The sequence below is a fragment of the Diaporthe amygdali genome, assembly GCF_026229845.1.
Source record: "Diaporthe amygdali strain CAA958 chromosome Unknown NODE_14_length_1008325_cov_65_372321, whole genome shotgun sequence".
Taxonomy (NCBI): Eukaryota; Fungi; Ascomycota; class Sordariomycetes; order Diaporthales; family Diaporthaceae; genus Diaporthe; species Diaporthe amygdali.
This window is the reverse complement of record NW_026517034.1, coordinates 528089-540715: the sequence shown is the minus strand read 5'-3', so window position 1 is coordinate 540715 and position 12627 is coordinate 528089. Positions and strand designations below refer to the sequence as shown.

Sequence of the window (12627 nt, the reverse complement as noted above, 5' to 3'; positions counted from 1 at the left end):
CCAGACCTGCCAAACCCTGGCCAACTCAGCCCGATAAGCGATAACAGTGGCACTAGGGTCGCTTCCTAGGTACAGCAGTGCGAAGGTAGGTACGAAGCTCTGAGCTGCCTGTTGCTGCTGCATCATCCCTCTCAGCCTTGGAGCTTGACCTCACCTGCAACCATCGCCATCGCGACCACACATCAACCCCAACCTCACCCGACCGTCGACTTCGCGCGATCGACTCTCCTCTCCCAGTCAGCCAGCAAGGATTCCGTATTCTGCCATTCCACAATTGAGTCGGCAAAATGTTCAGAAACAACTACGACAACGACTCGGTCACATTGTAGGCGTCCCGCCCCGGGTGCTGTCGCGACTGTCTGGCCTGGGCTTAGCTAACTCGAACTCAACACTCCAGCTCGCCACAAGGCCGTATTTTCCAGGTTGAATACGCCGCAGAGGCAGTCAAGCAAGGTTCTGTCGTCGTAGGAATAGCAAGCAAGACACATGCAGTCCTCGTGGCCATCAAGGTACGATCCCCACCACGGCTTCATCGATGCACACCTCCGACCCTCATGATGACAGCCGTGAGCTGATTCTAACACCTAATTGCAGCGAAATGCCGAAGAACTTTCCTCATACCAAAAGAAACTCTTTCCCATCGACTCCCACGTCGGTATTGCCATCGCCGGCTTGACCTCGGACGCGCGCGTGCTCTCCAACTTCATGAAGCAGCAATGCCTCGGCCACCGACTGACCTACGGCCGCGACATGCCCCTGCGCTCACTGGTGGAGATGATTGGCGAGAAGGCCCAGATCAACACGCAACACTACGGCAAGCGCCCCTACGGTGTGGGCCTCCTGGTGGCGGGCGTCGATGACAAGGGACCCCACCTGTTCGAATTCCAGCCCAGCGGCATGACGGAAGAGATGGTGGCCTTTGCGATCGGCGCGAGATCCCAGATGGCGCGAACATACCTGGAGCGACACATCGACGAGTTTGAGAAGTGCGATAGCGAGCAGCTGATCTCGCACGGCCTGAAGGCCCTGAAGGAGAGTCTGGTGCAGGATCGGGAGTTGACGGTCGAGAACACGAGTGTGGGCGTTGTTGGAGTTAAGAGGACCGAGGACGGTATCAAGAAGGTCGAGCCTTTCAAGGTCTACGACGGCCAAGACGTCAAGGCATGGATCGATGCCGTGGCTGATGACAAGGAGGCTGGTGGAGATGGAGATGGTGAGGGAGAGGGCAGTGCACCGGCTGCTGAGGGCATGGATGTCGACAGCTAGGCGTCTATTCCCGAGCATGGGCCTGGCTGAGAAAACACGCATGGCACTCGAAAGAGTGCGGATGAGTGAGACGATTATAATGATCACGCGCCACAGATAGGTGTGGTCATCTAGCTTAGACGATGTACGAATGGCACCAAAAAGAACCTAAAGGAGGGGGGCAATATCGACAGGTTTCGCAGAATACCTGGACGTTGCTCTGAATCTGAACTATAGACTCTTCCCAGCATTTCCCATGCGATTCGAATGATACTACAGTCACGTCACAACACAGCTCGCAGAGATCCCAAAAGTACAGCCTTAGTTGGACCCGTAGACTCGCTTTCCTGCGGGAGAAGCTCCTAAAGAACTCCTACGGGATGTTCTACGAGATGATTTATTGGCAGACCTCCAATGGTAACCTCCTGTGGGATATCACCTATCTAAATAACCTCTACATCTAAATGATAATCTCCGAGATGGCATCTAGGCAGGTTTGTCTAGAATAACTTCCTAGTACCGTTCTAACTGCTCTCAAATTCCTGGTCTATCTTAGGACTCCCGCAAAATGTGCCAAGGTTCTGCCGCCCTGTCCGACACCGCACCTCGAAAGAATGCAAAATAGCGGAGTGAAGTGTATATTGTATCAGTCTATATATAAGCTGCGATGTCCTAACAATCCTTACAATGGCCGGTGGAACGCCGTTCAGCTTCCACAATGGTATCTGCCAACGCCGTAAAGCAACCGGTCAATTCATTCGCGCGCCTACTCGTTGCCCCATTGCAGCTTGAACTGCGACTCAGAAACCTTGTACTCCCTCAACGCCTGGATGGCATCCTCGGGCGTGTTCGCCGAGACCATGATCGAAGCGTTCCCGGGCCTGATGAAGCCCTCCTCGACGCTCTTCTCGACCCAGCCGAGCAGCCCGTCGTAGAAGCCATTGACGTTCAGGAGGCAGATCCCAAGCGACTGAATACCGAGCTGGTTCCAGGTCGCTGCTTCCAATAGCTCCTCCAATGTGCCATAACCCCCCGGCAGTGCGATAAATCCGGACCCGGGACCGCCGGCGGCCACCTCCTGCGCCATCAGGCGCTTGCGCGTGTGCATGTCCGGGACTATGGTTGTGCGGCCGAACACCGTCTCCTCCGGGATCGCGAGCTTCGCGCCCGTGCTGCTGCCGTTGGTCGCGAAGGAGGTGTATGTCGGGTCGCGCTCGAACTTGACGAGAGGCTCTGGAATGATACCGTGCACGGAATCCGGGCCGGTCAAGGAAACGAGGGTTCGCGCTATTTCGCCCATGAGGCCGACTGTGCCACCGCCATAGACTAGTTGGTGGGATCATCAGTACCGTGCTCGCTGCGTGGGCGAGAACCTGAGGAAGGGTGCGAGTGAAGTGACTCACCTAAGCCGATGTTATGTGCCGCCATGACCCTTGCTAATTGGCGAGCAGACTCCATGTGTTCAGGCTTGTTACCTGGCGAGGCACCGCAGTAGACGCAGATCTTGGTCTGTCGCTGCTCAGTAGGTCCATTGGATAGACTGGGGGTGGTTGAGGCCTGTGGTGCTGGCGCAGATGCGCCGTTCTCAGTGCTGGCCATCTTGTTGCTTGTTGGGGCCAACGCTTGCTGGTTGCGAGAAGCTATGGTAAGGAGGGCAGGGCAGATTTCTGACGAGCTGCAGGGTCTTGAAATCTCTGGTCAGGTCGAATGAGTAAACTAATAGTAATTAGGAGCGTCTCGAGCGTCGAGGGTGACGAGAGACACGGAAGAGTGATAAGAGAGGTATGACGAAGACGGCCTAGGGACTAGCACGGGCAGGCAAGGTTGGGAAGAAAGTCACGATACGACCGATTTCGGTTAGGTAAATTTTGATGAGTCCCAACAGGTGAAAGAAAAGAGAGTTGAGGATATATGTGTATATATATATATATATTTCCTCTATCACTGCGTGAGTATAAGCGCCGCTCGGTCTTATACGCGAAAGAAAAAGCAACCAGGGTGAAGGGATGCAGTCAAGAAGAAGGGTACGTGAATGCTCCCAATTGGCCTCGCGCTCGAATCAGTGGGACGAACGGCGCCGTGGGAGCCATCTTGTGACTTGGACATGACATGGATGCTCGTGGCACTCGGTAGATATTCACCTGCCACCTGCCAGTGCACTCGAATCGGGTGGCAATGGTAATGGTAATGGCATTGTAACAGCAGCTGTTGTCGAGACCTTGGATCCGCAGCAGAGAGCGTCTCGGCTGATGTGATGATGGGGGCAGTGAAAGTCCGGTCAAGCGTCAGACAACCTTGACAGACGAACAAACCAACCGCTGCTAGGCGAAGGTTTGCGTAGGCGAAGGCCAAGGAGCTGGTCGAACAGATAAATCGTCTCCAAATGGCTCTGTCCGCTCCCGTGTCGCGGATGCGTAGCGGTAGGTGCCTGATGGATTGGATCACAGAGGATGAGGTTGAATAGTTCATCACTTTCCCCTGCATGCTGTGAAGTATGCCAGAAATGCGTGCCCGTTGGCGTGCTGATGATTCGCCATGTGCCCTTCGGCAGGCAATGCCGCCATTTTGGGCCGAGTGTGGCATCCCGTGGCACCCTGGTCTTCTGGCTAGGCGTGCTAGGGTCCTCCCCAGCACGGAGTATCGTACAGTACGGTACAGTACGCCCGCTCTGTACGTGGCTTGTGCGACTGCTGGTATATTTCCTTGCAACGCACCTCGGGTCGATCAGAGCCATCCTCTCAACCCACCCCCACCACCTTCTCCCTCTCATTGACTTTTGTCTCTGACGGTCGCGGAATCAGTCTCCCATCTCAGGACAGGTCAATCTTCAGATATGCCTGAAGGAAACGCAGCAGCAGGCCCTGCGCCTGCTGCGCGGCAAGAGGAAGGCGGCGTAAGTAGTCCATCTCGAGCTTCCTCCCGTCTGGTCGGCCAGGATCAAGACTGACTTGTAGTGTTTCCAGTCCTCTCTCATGTCGAGAATCGGGTGGGGTCTTGCCATGTACATGGGAATGCAATTCCTCATGAAGCAGTTCGTGCCAGCTGCTCCGCAAAGCAAGACTGTCACCGATGCCTCGGGTCAAACGGTCCAGGTCCCTGCGAACACCGCCGACGTTCCCCCTTACGCTCTACGGCCCAAGACCTTGGATGAAGGCGCTACCTGGAATCCAATTCCACAGAAGCTCGCACCGCTTTGGCCCGACGACAGCGTTATCGATATCATTATTACACTCTCGTCCTCTGTCAAGCCGACTCCGCTCAAGGACACACCGGAGGATATGATTGTGTTTAAGGAGGAAGACTTCAAGATTGGCAATTGGAGCGAGAAGCGTTCTGTGGACACTACGATCACAGTTCCCAAGGCTGTTCAGAACAACGGAACACTCTGGGGACACTTCTATGTTGGTCTGCACGGAGACTCCCGCCTTGATCCGACACAGCCAGGCTATGATCCAGCCAAGGCCTACTACTTCGTCTACCCTTTTACCCAGTACATCCCCAAGAAGAAGGTCAAGAAGACACGCAGTCTGCTGGAAACCAAAAACATCACTGAAGCCGAGGAAGCCGAGGAAGAGGATATTGGACCCATCATCGTCGGAAATTATTATCACCCCAACACCTCGCTGTCCTTTGTCCCGGGAGTTGGCACAATCATGTATCCAACCTCCAGCGGTGCTGTCCGGCAGTTTCTTCAGCTCGAACCTACCGGTGCCCGAGATGGATCCGGACAGAATTCATGGTACTACCCTATCCTGTTCGCCAACGGCTTTTGGCAACTCAAGAGCCAACACAGCCTGGTCAATGAGACTGTCAAGACTTTGCCCGTCCACATCGAGCTGAACAACCTGGCCAATTGGAAATTCCAGGTGATGTCATCTATCGAACTCGGCGGCAGGGAGTCCGCGCGTCAAGCTGCCTTTGGCAACCCTGTTGCCGGTGGCGGTGACGGCAGCGAGATCGAGATGATCAAAGAGATCTTCCTCGACACAAACCCTATTCTACTCGGTATCACCATCGTAGTCAGTATTGCGCATCTGATCCTCGAGACCCTGGCTTTTGGTTCCGACATTGCGCACTATCGCAAGAAGAAGGACAATGTTGGCATTTCTGTGCGGTCGATCCTGGCCAATGTCTTCATGCAGACCGTCATCTTCCTCTACCTCGTGGACAACTCGCAGAACACAAGCTGGATGATTCTCGGCTCCCAGGGTGTCGGTATTATCATCGAGCTGTGGAAGATCACGACCGTGGTTAACGTCAGGGTGCGCGATGCAGAACCGGGCTCGTGGTTGCCGAAAAAGATAGTCTTCGAGGATAAGCACAAGCTCAGCGAAACCGAGGAGAAGACGAAAGAGTACGACGAGATCGCATTCAAATATCTGTACTGGGTCGGCGCTCCGCTGCTTGTCGCATACGCTATCTACTCCCTCGTATACGACGAGCACAAGTCGTGGTACTCGTTCATCATTGCAACCCTCGTGGGCTCCGTCTACGCCTACGGCTTCTTGATGATGGTCCCCGCTCTCTACATCAACTACCGGTTGAAGAGCGTTGCTCACATGCCGGGCAAGGCAATGATGTACAAGTTTTTGAACACATTCATTGACGACTTGTTCGCCTTCACCATCAAGATGCCGTTGCTGCATCGTCTTGCGACCTTCCGGGACGACATCATCTTCTTTGTCTACCTGTACCAGACCTGGGCGTACACAGTGGACTACACTCGAGTGAACGAGTTTGGCCAAGGTGGAGACGACGAGGACGCCGGAGAGGACAAGAAGGACAGCAAGGAGCTTCCTGCCCCGGCCAAGGATGATACTGCGGCCACCGTCAAGGCCACCGGTGCCTCGGGTAGCACGGCCAGTGCTACGAAGAGGAAGTAGATAGGTTCCACAAAGGAAGACCTGGGTATTTACCGGCAGATATATTGTTCCAATAGCCTAGTTGAGGCGGCTCGGGGAGGCGGCTGTTGGCAATAAACTAGTCTGTCTGTATGGTTCAGCTCGCCAGGATCACAAACACGTATGCTTGTGCTCAACAGTCCCGAAAAGAACCATTGAAATGGTGTACACGTAGAGATGGATCTTCTACCTGCCGGATCATAACAGACACAATCGGGCATCCCAAAGAAGTTTCCCAAAAGAGGCAGTTCCCAAAGAGATCATCCATCGGAAGGAAAGGCACGGGTCACCGCATTTTTAGTCAGGCCACTTCCGGAAATTCGGGATCCCAGCATCTATACTATTATTCAACACCTTATTTCACAAAGGCCCTCATTTATATGTGACTAGGTGCCGTCATAGCCTTCGTAGCCCTCGTGGTCGTCATAATGAAATCTCGTCTGGACCCGCGTCCCTCACCGCGTCGTCTCGGGAAGCGGCACGACATGACTGAGCCTCAAGAATGGGTCCCAAACAAGAGACACAGCTCCACTTCCTCACATTAACATGGAAGACCCGAGTTAATGTTTCCGCGGGGCCGCGGGAGTTTCTTATACAGCACGTCCCCCCTGGCTACCCACTATTTGCCCTGTAGTATACTCCAAGTACATTCGTCCGTATAATCTGAGTGCGGCTCTCGGAACTAGAGGACACTTGATGTTAGGCTGGATGGGTTGAAGGGCCATAAGTCTTCATGAATGGTGCCGATGAGGGAACACATGTACGTGTTGTGTCCTTTGAGTACATCGAGTCAGACTTGATATATCGCCAAGAGCAGACAGGATGGAGCAACGGCTGGCTATTGGGGCCTAGTCCCCGTATCGAAATTGCCCGACGCATCTCAAAGAAATAAACATAAATCCACCCTGCTATGCAGTTTCCAACAACCTTCGAAATAGCCTTTTTGAAGCTGGTGTGCTAAGCTTTCCAGAAGAAGTCGACATTACTCGTAATTACAAACTAATACCTGTAAATTTGGTCCATAGGGACCAGCTGTCACTTGCCGTCTACCTAAGAGACCAACGGAGGGCGAAAAGGGTCTCCCACCCGGGAACTTTCTCTGCACTAACTCTCACCATATCAATTGGGAATTGTTTTATGCAATTTTGTCCATCTGAAGCCATTGTAGTGATCATCGGTGTTCTCACATGCCGTTGTTAGCGACGACTTTTCCGATGTTGGAGCAAAAGCTGTTTGTGGGGAAGGGATTTGTGGACTTGACCAAGAGATGACAGACTTATCAGGCCATGGCCAGAGGTTGAATAAGAACATTAAAGAACCCCAGGATTATACTGGAATGTAGTCAAACATAATCACTTTACAGCTGGCTGGGAATCTATTGATTTGACAACTTGGACAGTGCACTAGCAGCTAGCCCCCTGCCGTATTTCTTTCGGCCCCTGAATCACGCCGGTGGACCAGCAGTGCACTTGTGTCTGCTTTGAATGCGATAGAGGAGCCTCAATACCATTGTATTGGTGACCAGGTTACATGTACACAACCGGCAGAATCTGGCTCCCGTTCTTCTCTAATTGGATATGGTAGGTGAACGATGCGTTTGGCGGCAGGAAAGCCAGTCCCCATGAGAGGAGTTGGTACGTACCTCCATCTTACCATACCCATAAGGCGGCTATCAACAACCAACTAGTCTCCCTTCATAGTAGACAGGACGATCTATCTGCATAGTAACCTTGGAACGCCCAAGATCTTCCAAGGTCGTTTCAAACATCCAGAAGGTCGGTGCGATGCCGTCATGGCCCTCATCCCGCGGTGTCGTCTTGGGAAGCGAGAAGCAACTGAGCCTCAAGAATGGATCCCCCCAGCAGAGCCACAGCCCCGCTAACGCACGTCAAGGCCCGTATTACTGTTTCCGAGCCACGTGAATAGCGGGCGGCCACTTCAGGAGGCCGTCCCCCGGACTCCAGGGGGGCTCGTGCTTTGGTGGTACCTGACTGGACTGCGGACCATGTTTACCACAGTACCCAGGCCCTAAGGTTGACTGCGCCGTTTTGTCTTACGCCCACTGCAACATCTGGGCAGTCTTGTTGCTTCATTATCGTCCCGTGTTATTCTGCACCGCAATGCACTGCACAAAGTTCATTTTATCCAGAAATAGATTCAGTCAGTGAGGCCAACCAACAACCAACAAGCAGAGAAGAGAACAGGAGAAAAAGTCCCGACCAACAAACCCAGAACCTAGACCTGAAAACGGTCAAGAAGGCGACCTGGACCGGTTGGTAGACCCCGTGCTATCAGCGAGAAACCCCCACCCCCTGGCGCTTCCCGTAGGGCTGTGCAACAGACAGACCAGGGCTGCCAGGACAGAACGGGCGGGCCGAGGGGCTTTGTTTACGCTGATTCGCCCTGAGGAGCACCCAAAGCTTAGGGATGACCCTACCACCCTACCAACCCTTGGAAACCCCGTCACTCCACAGCCGAGAAAGCTAGCCAGATCAATCAGACACATGCGCATGCTTTCCACCCACCCCCCCAACCGATGACATCTATCGACTGCGCACTGCATGGGCTATCTACACGGCAATACAACTTACATCAGGGCCCTCTTTGCTGCTTGCTGCTCTCTTTTAATATGACGGCTGTCGCCCTCAGCCTCAGTCGCCACCAGGACCTGGACCGACCCGCCGCCACCAGCTGGAGCAGGTTCGAGTTCGAGTTGCCATTGCCCAAACGATGAACAGGAGTGGCCACCCCAGCGGACGGGGAACATCATCCAAGGCTACCGACAATGACACCGCCGACGGGTCCACCAGCGAGTCCGTTGGCTCGCTGCTGGCCGCCATCGCCAACTCCATCAATGACGCCCTCCGCCTCCTCATGTTCGCCGACAAGGCCCACTGGGGCCCTGACGAGTTCGAGCAGGTCCGCGCCCTCGAGCACGCCCTCGACGAGGCCAAGAAGGACTTTCAGGAGCTGGGACCCTTGCTGAAGGGCTCCGTGTACTATGAGAATGACCGCAGGCGTATGTACATTTGCATCTTCATTTCGTCCCTCGTCTTATTCCATCCCCACAATGGACCGGAATGGGGACCATGTTGGCCCGGTCCAAAGCGGGATGCTGCAACCCGTCGTTGGACGTCTGTCTGACCACCCTGGTCCTGTGCTACATCCCAATGTGCATCCGAACATCAACCGGCCATGTAACCTTTGACTTTTGCCAGACCAAATTGCTGACTAGACGGGTCCGTCACACAGTCGAGTCACTCGACGAGCTCGGCAACTTGTACACGGAATTCTCGAAACATACCCAGGTCTTCAAAGACTGGCTGCGACAAGGTGGGCCTATAGAACCACTATGGGTCAACGACACCGTGCGATTGAAGCGCGAACTCCATCGAGCGCAATGCCGTGCTGCTGCCCGCATATTCGCTTCCCAGCAGGCCGACATAGGAGATGGGCCAGGTCAGCGATGTCTTGGCGCATTTGAGGTATACAGGCGTCAACGACGACTAAACGATCGCCGGAAGCAATACGAGCAGCAGCAGGGACGACGGACCTCGAGATACGAGTCGACCCGGGACGAGATGGCACAGGCGCAAGGCAAGAAGCCCAAAAGGATACAGAGCTGGGAGCAACAGACCCCCGTGATGGGGACTTCTATCGGCGAGGCGGTGGAGATGGGCCAAATGGGTCAGCAGAAAGTGCCCTCGATCCATTACAGCGAACAGCTGGACGCCGTGGAGCAGGAGGCCGAGCTGACGGAAGCGCTGGAGGAGCTCGTCCCCGTTTGCGATACTGTCGGGCACTTTGAGCGGTTCGGAGACCGGGATGTGGCCTTCGAATGTGATTTCTGCGAGGGTTTCGTTGTCTGGAACGACCTGATGATCATGCCAACGAAACCGGATACGTCCGCCATCGCCGCGGCGGTCACGGAGCAGCCGAACTGGCAGGCCCGCGGGAAGAGCGTCTCGACCGGCGAGGACAAAACAGTCGTGTTCGCGCCTCTGGCCATAGCGAACCACCTCGCGCCCGAAATTGGCGGCTGGCAGGCGAGGCTGCTGTGCCCGTACTGCGACGACTACAACTACTTTGAGCAGGGCGAGGGAGACGAGACCAGATACGCCCAGGACGAGCGCGGCTTCGGGAGCCTGGACGAGTTCCAGGCGCACCTAGAGTGGTACCATACCTCGACTACGATGCCGAATCTGCCGTCGGCCAAGAATTGCGTGCTCATGTAGGCGCACATGAGGCCGCGGCTCTCGAGCATCTCTACAATCACTTGACCGGCGTTTTATTTTCAAGAGGATCTTACTTGGTTAGGGCGTTGCTAGGTATCAATCAGGACGAGCCGTGGCGTTTGGGGCACTTGAGGAGATTGGCTCAACCCAAGCAGAGGCGCCACGTTGAGCGGAATAGTACGTGAACATTGCTCGGTCCAGCTGCAGTGAGAGGCGCTGGCAAGGGGCTCATATCTATGTTCAATGCTCAATATACCCAGAATTTTCCAATGCGCAGAGATGTGCCGCACATTCTGACTGTTCAAAATGAACTTTGTACGTCTCGCAGTGAGCTCTCGTTGAACGAACATGCCCTCGCTCGTATCTTGATTCTGTCAGAACGAGAACTTCCCAAGTTTTGAGCCGACATGTCTTTAGCTCCTTCATCGTCAGGGTATCAACATTTCTCCACTACTGGTGCACGATGCCTGCCGTGTTTGTAGATCTGTATATTACTTTCTTTTTTGCCTCCAGGGACTGAGCATACCGCTATGCAGCCAACGCCGAACTCCAGAACACCCTACCACCCATACATGACAACCATACTTCCCCATTCGACTGTTTGCCCCTTAGAAGAACCTCCACCACAAGAACACGATTATGATAAAACCCAGGCCGCCGATCGGGCCGTACTGCTTGAGAAGCAGGTCCCAGTTGATTTTGACGGCGGCCCTGCGGTACTTCTTGCTGTCGTCGCGCAGGCGCGAGCTCATCTCGCCCATGCGCTCGAGGCTGTCGCCGCGGTACAGCAGGTCCTCGATGTTCTTGTGCATGACCTTTGTGACGTCGCGCAGCTCGTCGTTGAGCTTGTCGAGGTTCTGGGTCGCGCGCGCGTCGCTGTAGGTGCCCTTGGTCTTGTTGATGAAGCTGTCGAACTCCATGAAGGCGTAGGGCCGCAGCGTCGGGCTCAGCAGCTGCGTCATGGGGTACGTCGTCGAGAACTCGGTCGCCAGGTCCGACAGGTACGTGAAGGCCAGCTTGCGCGGGTACGACCGCTCCGTTATGCAGAAGTAGACGATGTCGTCCGTGATCAGGTAGTTGATCGTGTGGTCGCCCGACTCGATCGACGCCTGCGACTCCGAGTTGCGGTTGAGCCGGCGGAGGATTAGTTTTATTTGTGATTTGATCTCGGAGAGGGATGATTCGGTCTATACGAGTATGGTGTTAGAACATGCTTGTGTATATTGATGGTAGAGCAGGCAGGAAAGGGGGCAGAGCACGCACTGCTTCGTCGTCCACGGACGCGCAAAGGTATAGGCCATCCAGCCGTGCTATTTGCGTTGACCTGATCATCTTGTCTCAGGGTGAACGTGTGAGAGGGGGTGGATGTGTTCAGAGGGCGAGAGAAGCTGCCGTCGTCTTGCAGTCCTCCACAATGAAAGAGTGGCTGTTGTCTCTGCCGAACGTGTCCTCAACGGGATGAGGCCACCTTCCGTTTCTGCCTGCTTGTGGCAACCTAACTCGTGACCTTTTGGGATTTGACGGTCTGTTTAGAGCGGTAGTCAAAAATGACAAGTTCAATTGGCGCGTGAAAAAGGTTGAACTAGATAGAGTGGGAAGTTCGCGGGCAGAGGTCTGGCTATTGAAATTGGACTGAATATGATAGATAGCAGGGTTCCAGGCCTGGGCCCCTGGGGGAGCACAACCCGGAGGAGCAAGGCCGCCAATCAAAGCGACTACTTTATGGATGGCAGTGAGCTTATGGGGCAAGCCGGGGTAGCTCCTGACCCCCAGCCTTGCTAACAATACGGAGCGAGACCACATGCTAACCTGGATAGACTATATGGTGTATTATGCTCCTTCCTCTGGGCAGCCAGTCCAAGTGAAGAAGTCACGCTTCTCCAGTGACTTCTGCTTCGAGCATCATCGCCAGGTTGTCACATTGTTAAACATGAGTTTGTAGAGCACCAATCATGAAACTGCCTTGTCCTCGTCTTTATTTCCAGCTCATGTAGCTCCCGGCGTTGTCATTCTCTCCTCCTTCCATCCACAACTCCGCTCGGTGAGATCCTGAGATCTCAATTCACAACTGAGCCTGAATAGGAACCAAGAAATGGACTCCTAGATAGATCTTTTGGGCCCCCAATCTTTTCGTCCTTTGACTAGCTTGTGTTCCTTTCCGTCCCATCTTTCAGCCTCAAAGACAAACGAACAGCCTGCCGGGTCCCCTTTCCTGCCTGCAGGCAGATTCACTTGCAATGGCGACC

General features: G+C 54.4%; 5 protein-coding genes across 5 annotated transcripts; 3 read left to right on the top strand and 2 right to left on the bottom strand.

Annotated features, from left to right (window-relative positions):
• Positions 1-287: 287 nt before the first annotated feature.
• J7T55_003476 (proteasome subunit alpha type-1) lies at positions 288-1266 on the top strand (the record flags this gene model as incomplete). Its single annotated transcript, XM_053143504.1, has 3 exons — positions 288-325; positions 398-509; positions 595-1266. 3 exons carry the CDS (start codon positions 288-290, stop codon positions 1264-1266), a joined length of 822 nt encoding a protein of 273 aa, XP_052993726.1.
• Positions 1267-2011: 745 nt separating this feature from the next.
• On the bottom strand, positions 2012-2844 carry J7T55_003475 (lysine decarboxylase family protein; the record flags this gene model as incomplete). Its single annotated transcript, XM_053143503.1, has 2 exons — positions 2012-2571; positions 2649-2844. The coding sequence occupies 2 exons, from the start codon at positions 2842-2844 to the stop codon at positions 2012-2014; spliced, it is 756 nt and encodes a 251-aa protein (XP_052993725.1).
• Positions 2845-4078: 1234 nt separating this feature from the next.
• Positions 4079-6128, top strand: J7T55_003474 (cleft lip and palate transmembrane protein 1; the record flags this gene model as incomplete). Its single annotated transcript, XM_053143502.1, has 2 exons — positions 4079-4138; positions 4209-6128. The coding sequence occupies 2 exons, from the start codon at positions 4079-4081 to the stop codon at positions 6126-6128; spliced, it is 1980 nt and encodes a 659-aa protein (XP_052993724.1).
• A 2748-nt stretch (positions 6129-8876) lies between these two features.
• On the top strand, positions 8877-10381 carry J7T55_003473 (uncharacterized protein; the record flags this gene model as incomplete). The annotated part of the gene is made up of 2 exons (XM_053143500.1): positions 8877-9165; positions 9399-10381. The coding sequence occupies 2 exons, from the start codon at positions 8877-8879 to the stop codon at positions 10379-10381; spliced, it is 1272 nt and encodes a 423-aa protein (XP_052993723.1).
• Positions 10382-10989: 608 nt separating this feature from the next.
• J7T55_003472 (transport protein sec22) lies at positions 10990-11713 on the bottom strand (the record flags this gene model as incomplete). Its single annotated transcript, XM_053143499.1, has 2 exons — positions 10990-11568; positions 11645-11713. 2 exons carry the CDS (start codon positions 11711-11713, stop codon positions 10990-10992), a joined length of 648 nt encoding a protein of 215 aa, XP_052993722.1.
• Positions 11714-12627: the final 914 nt, after the last annotated feature.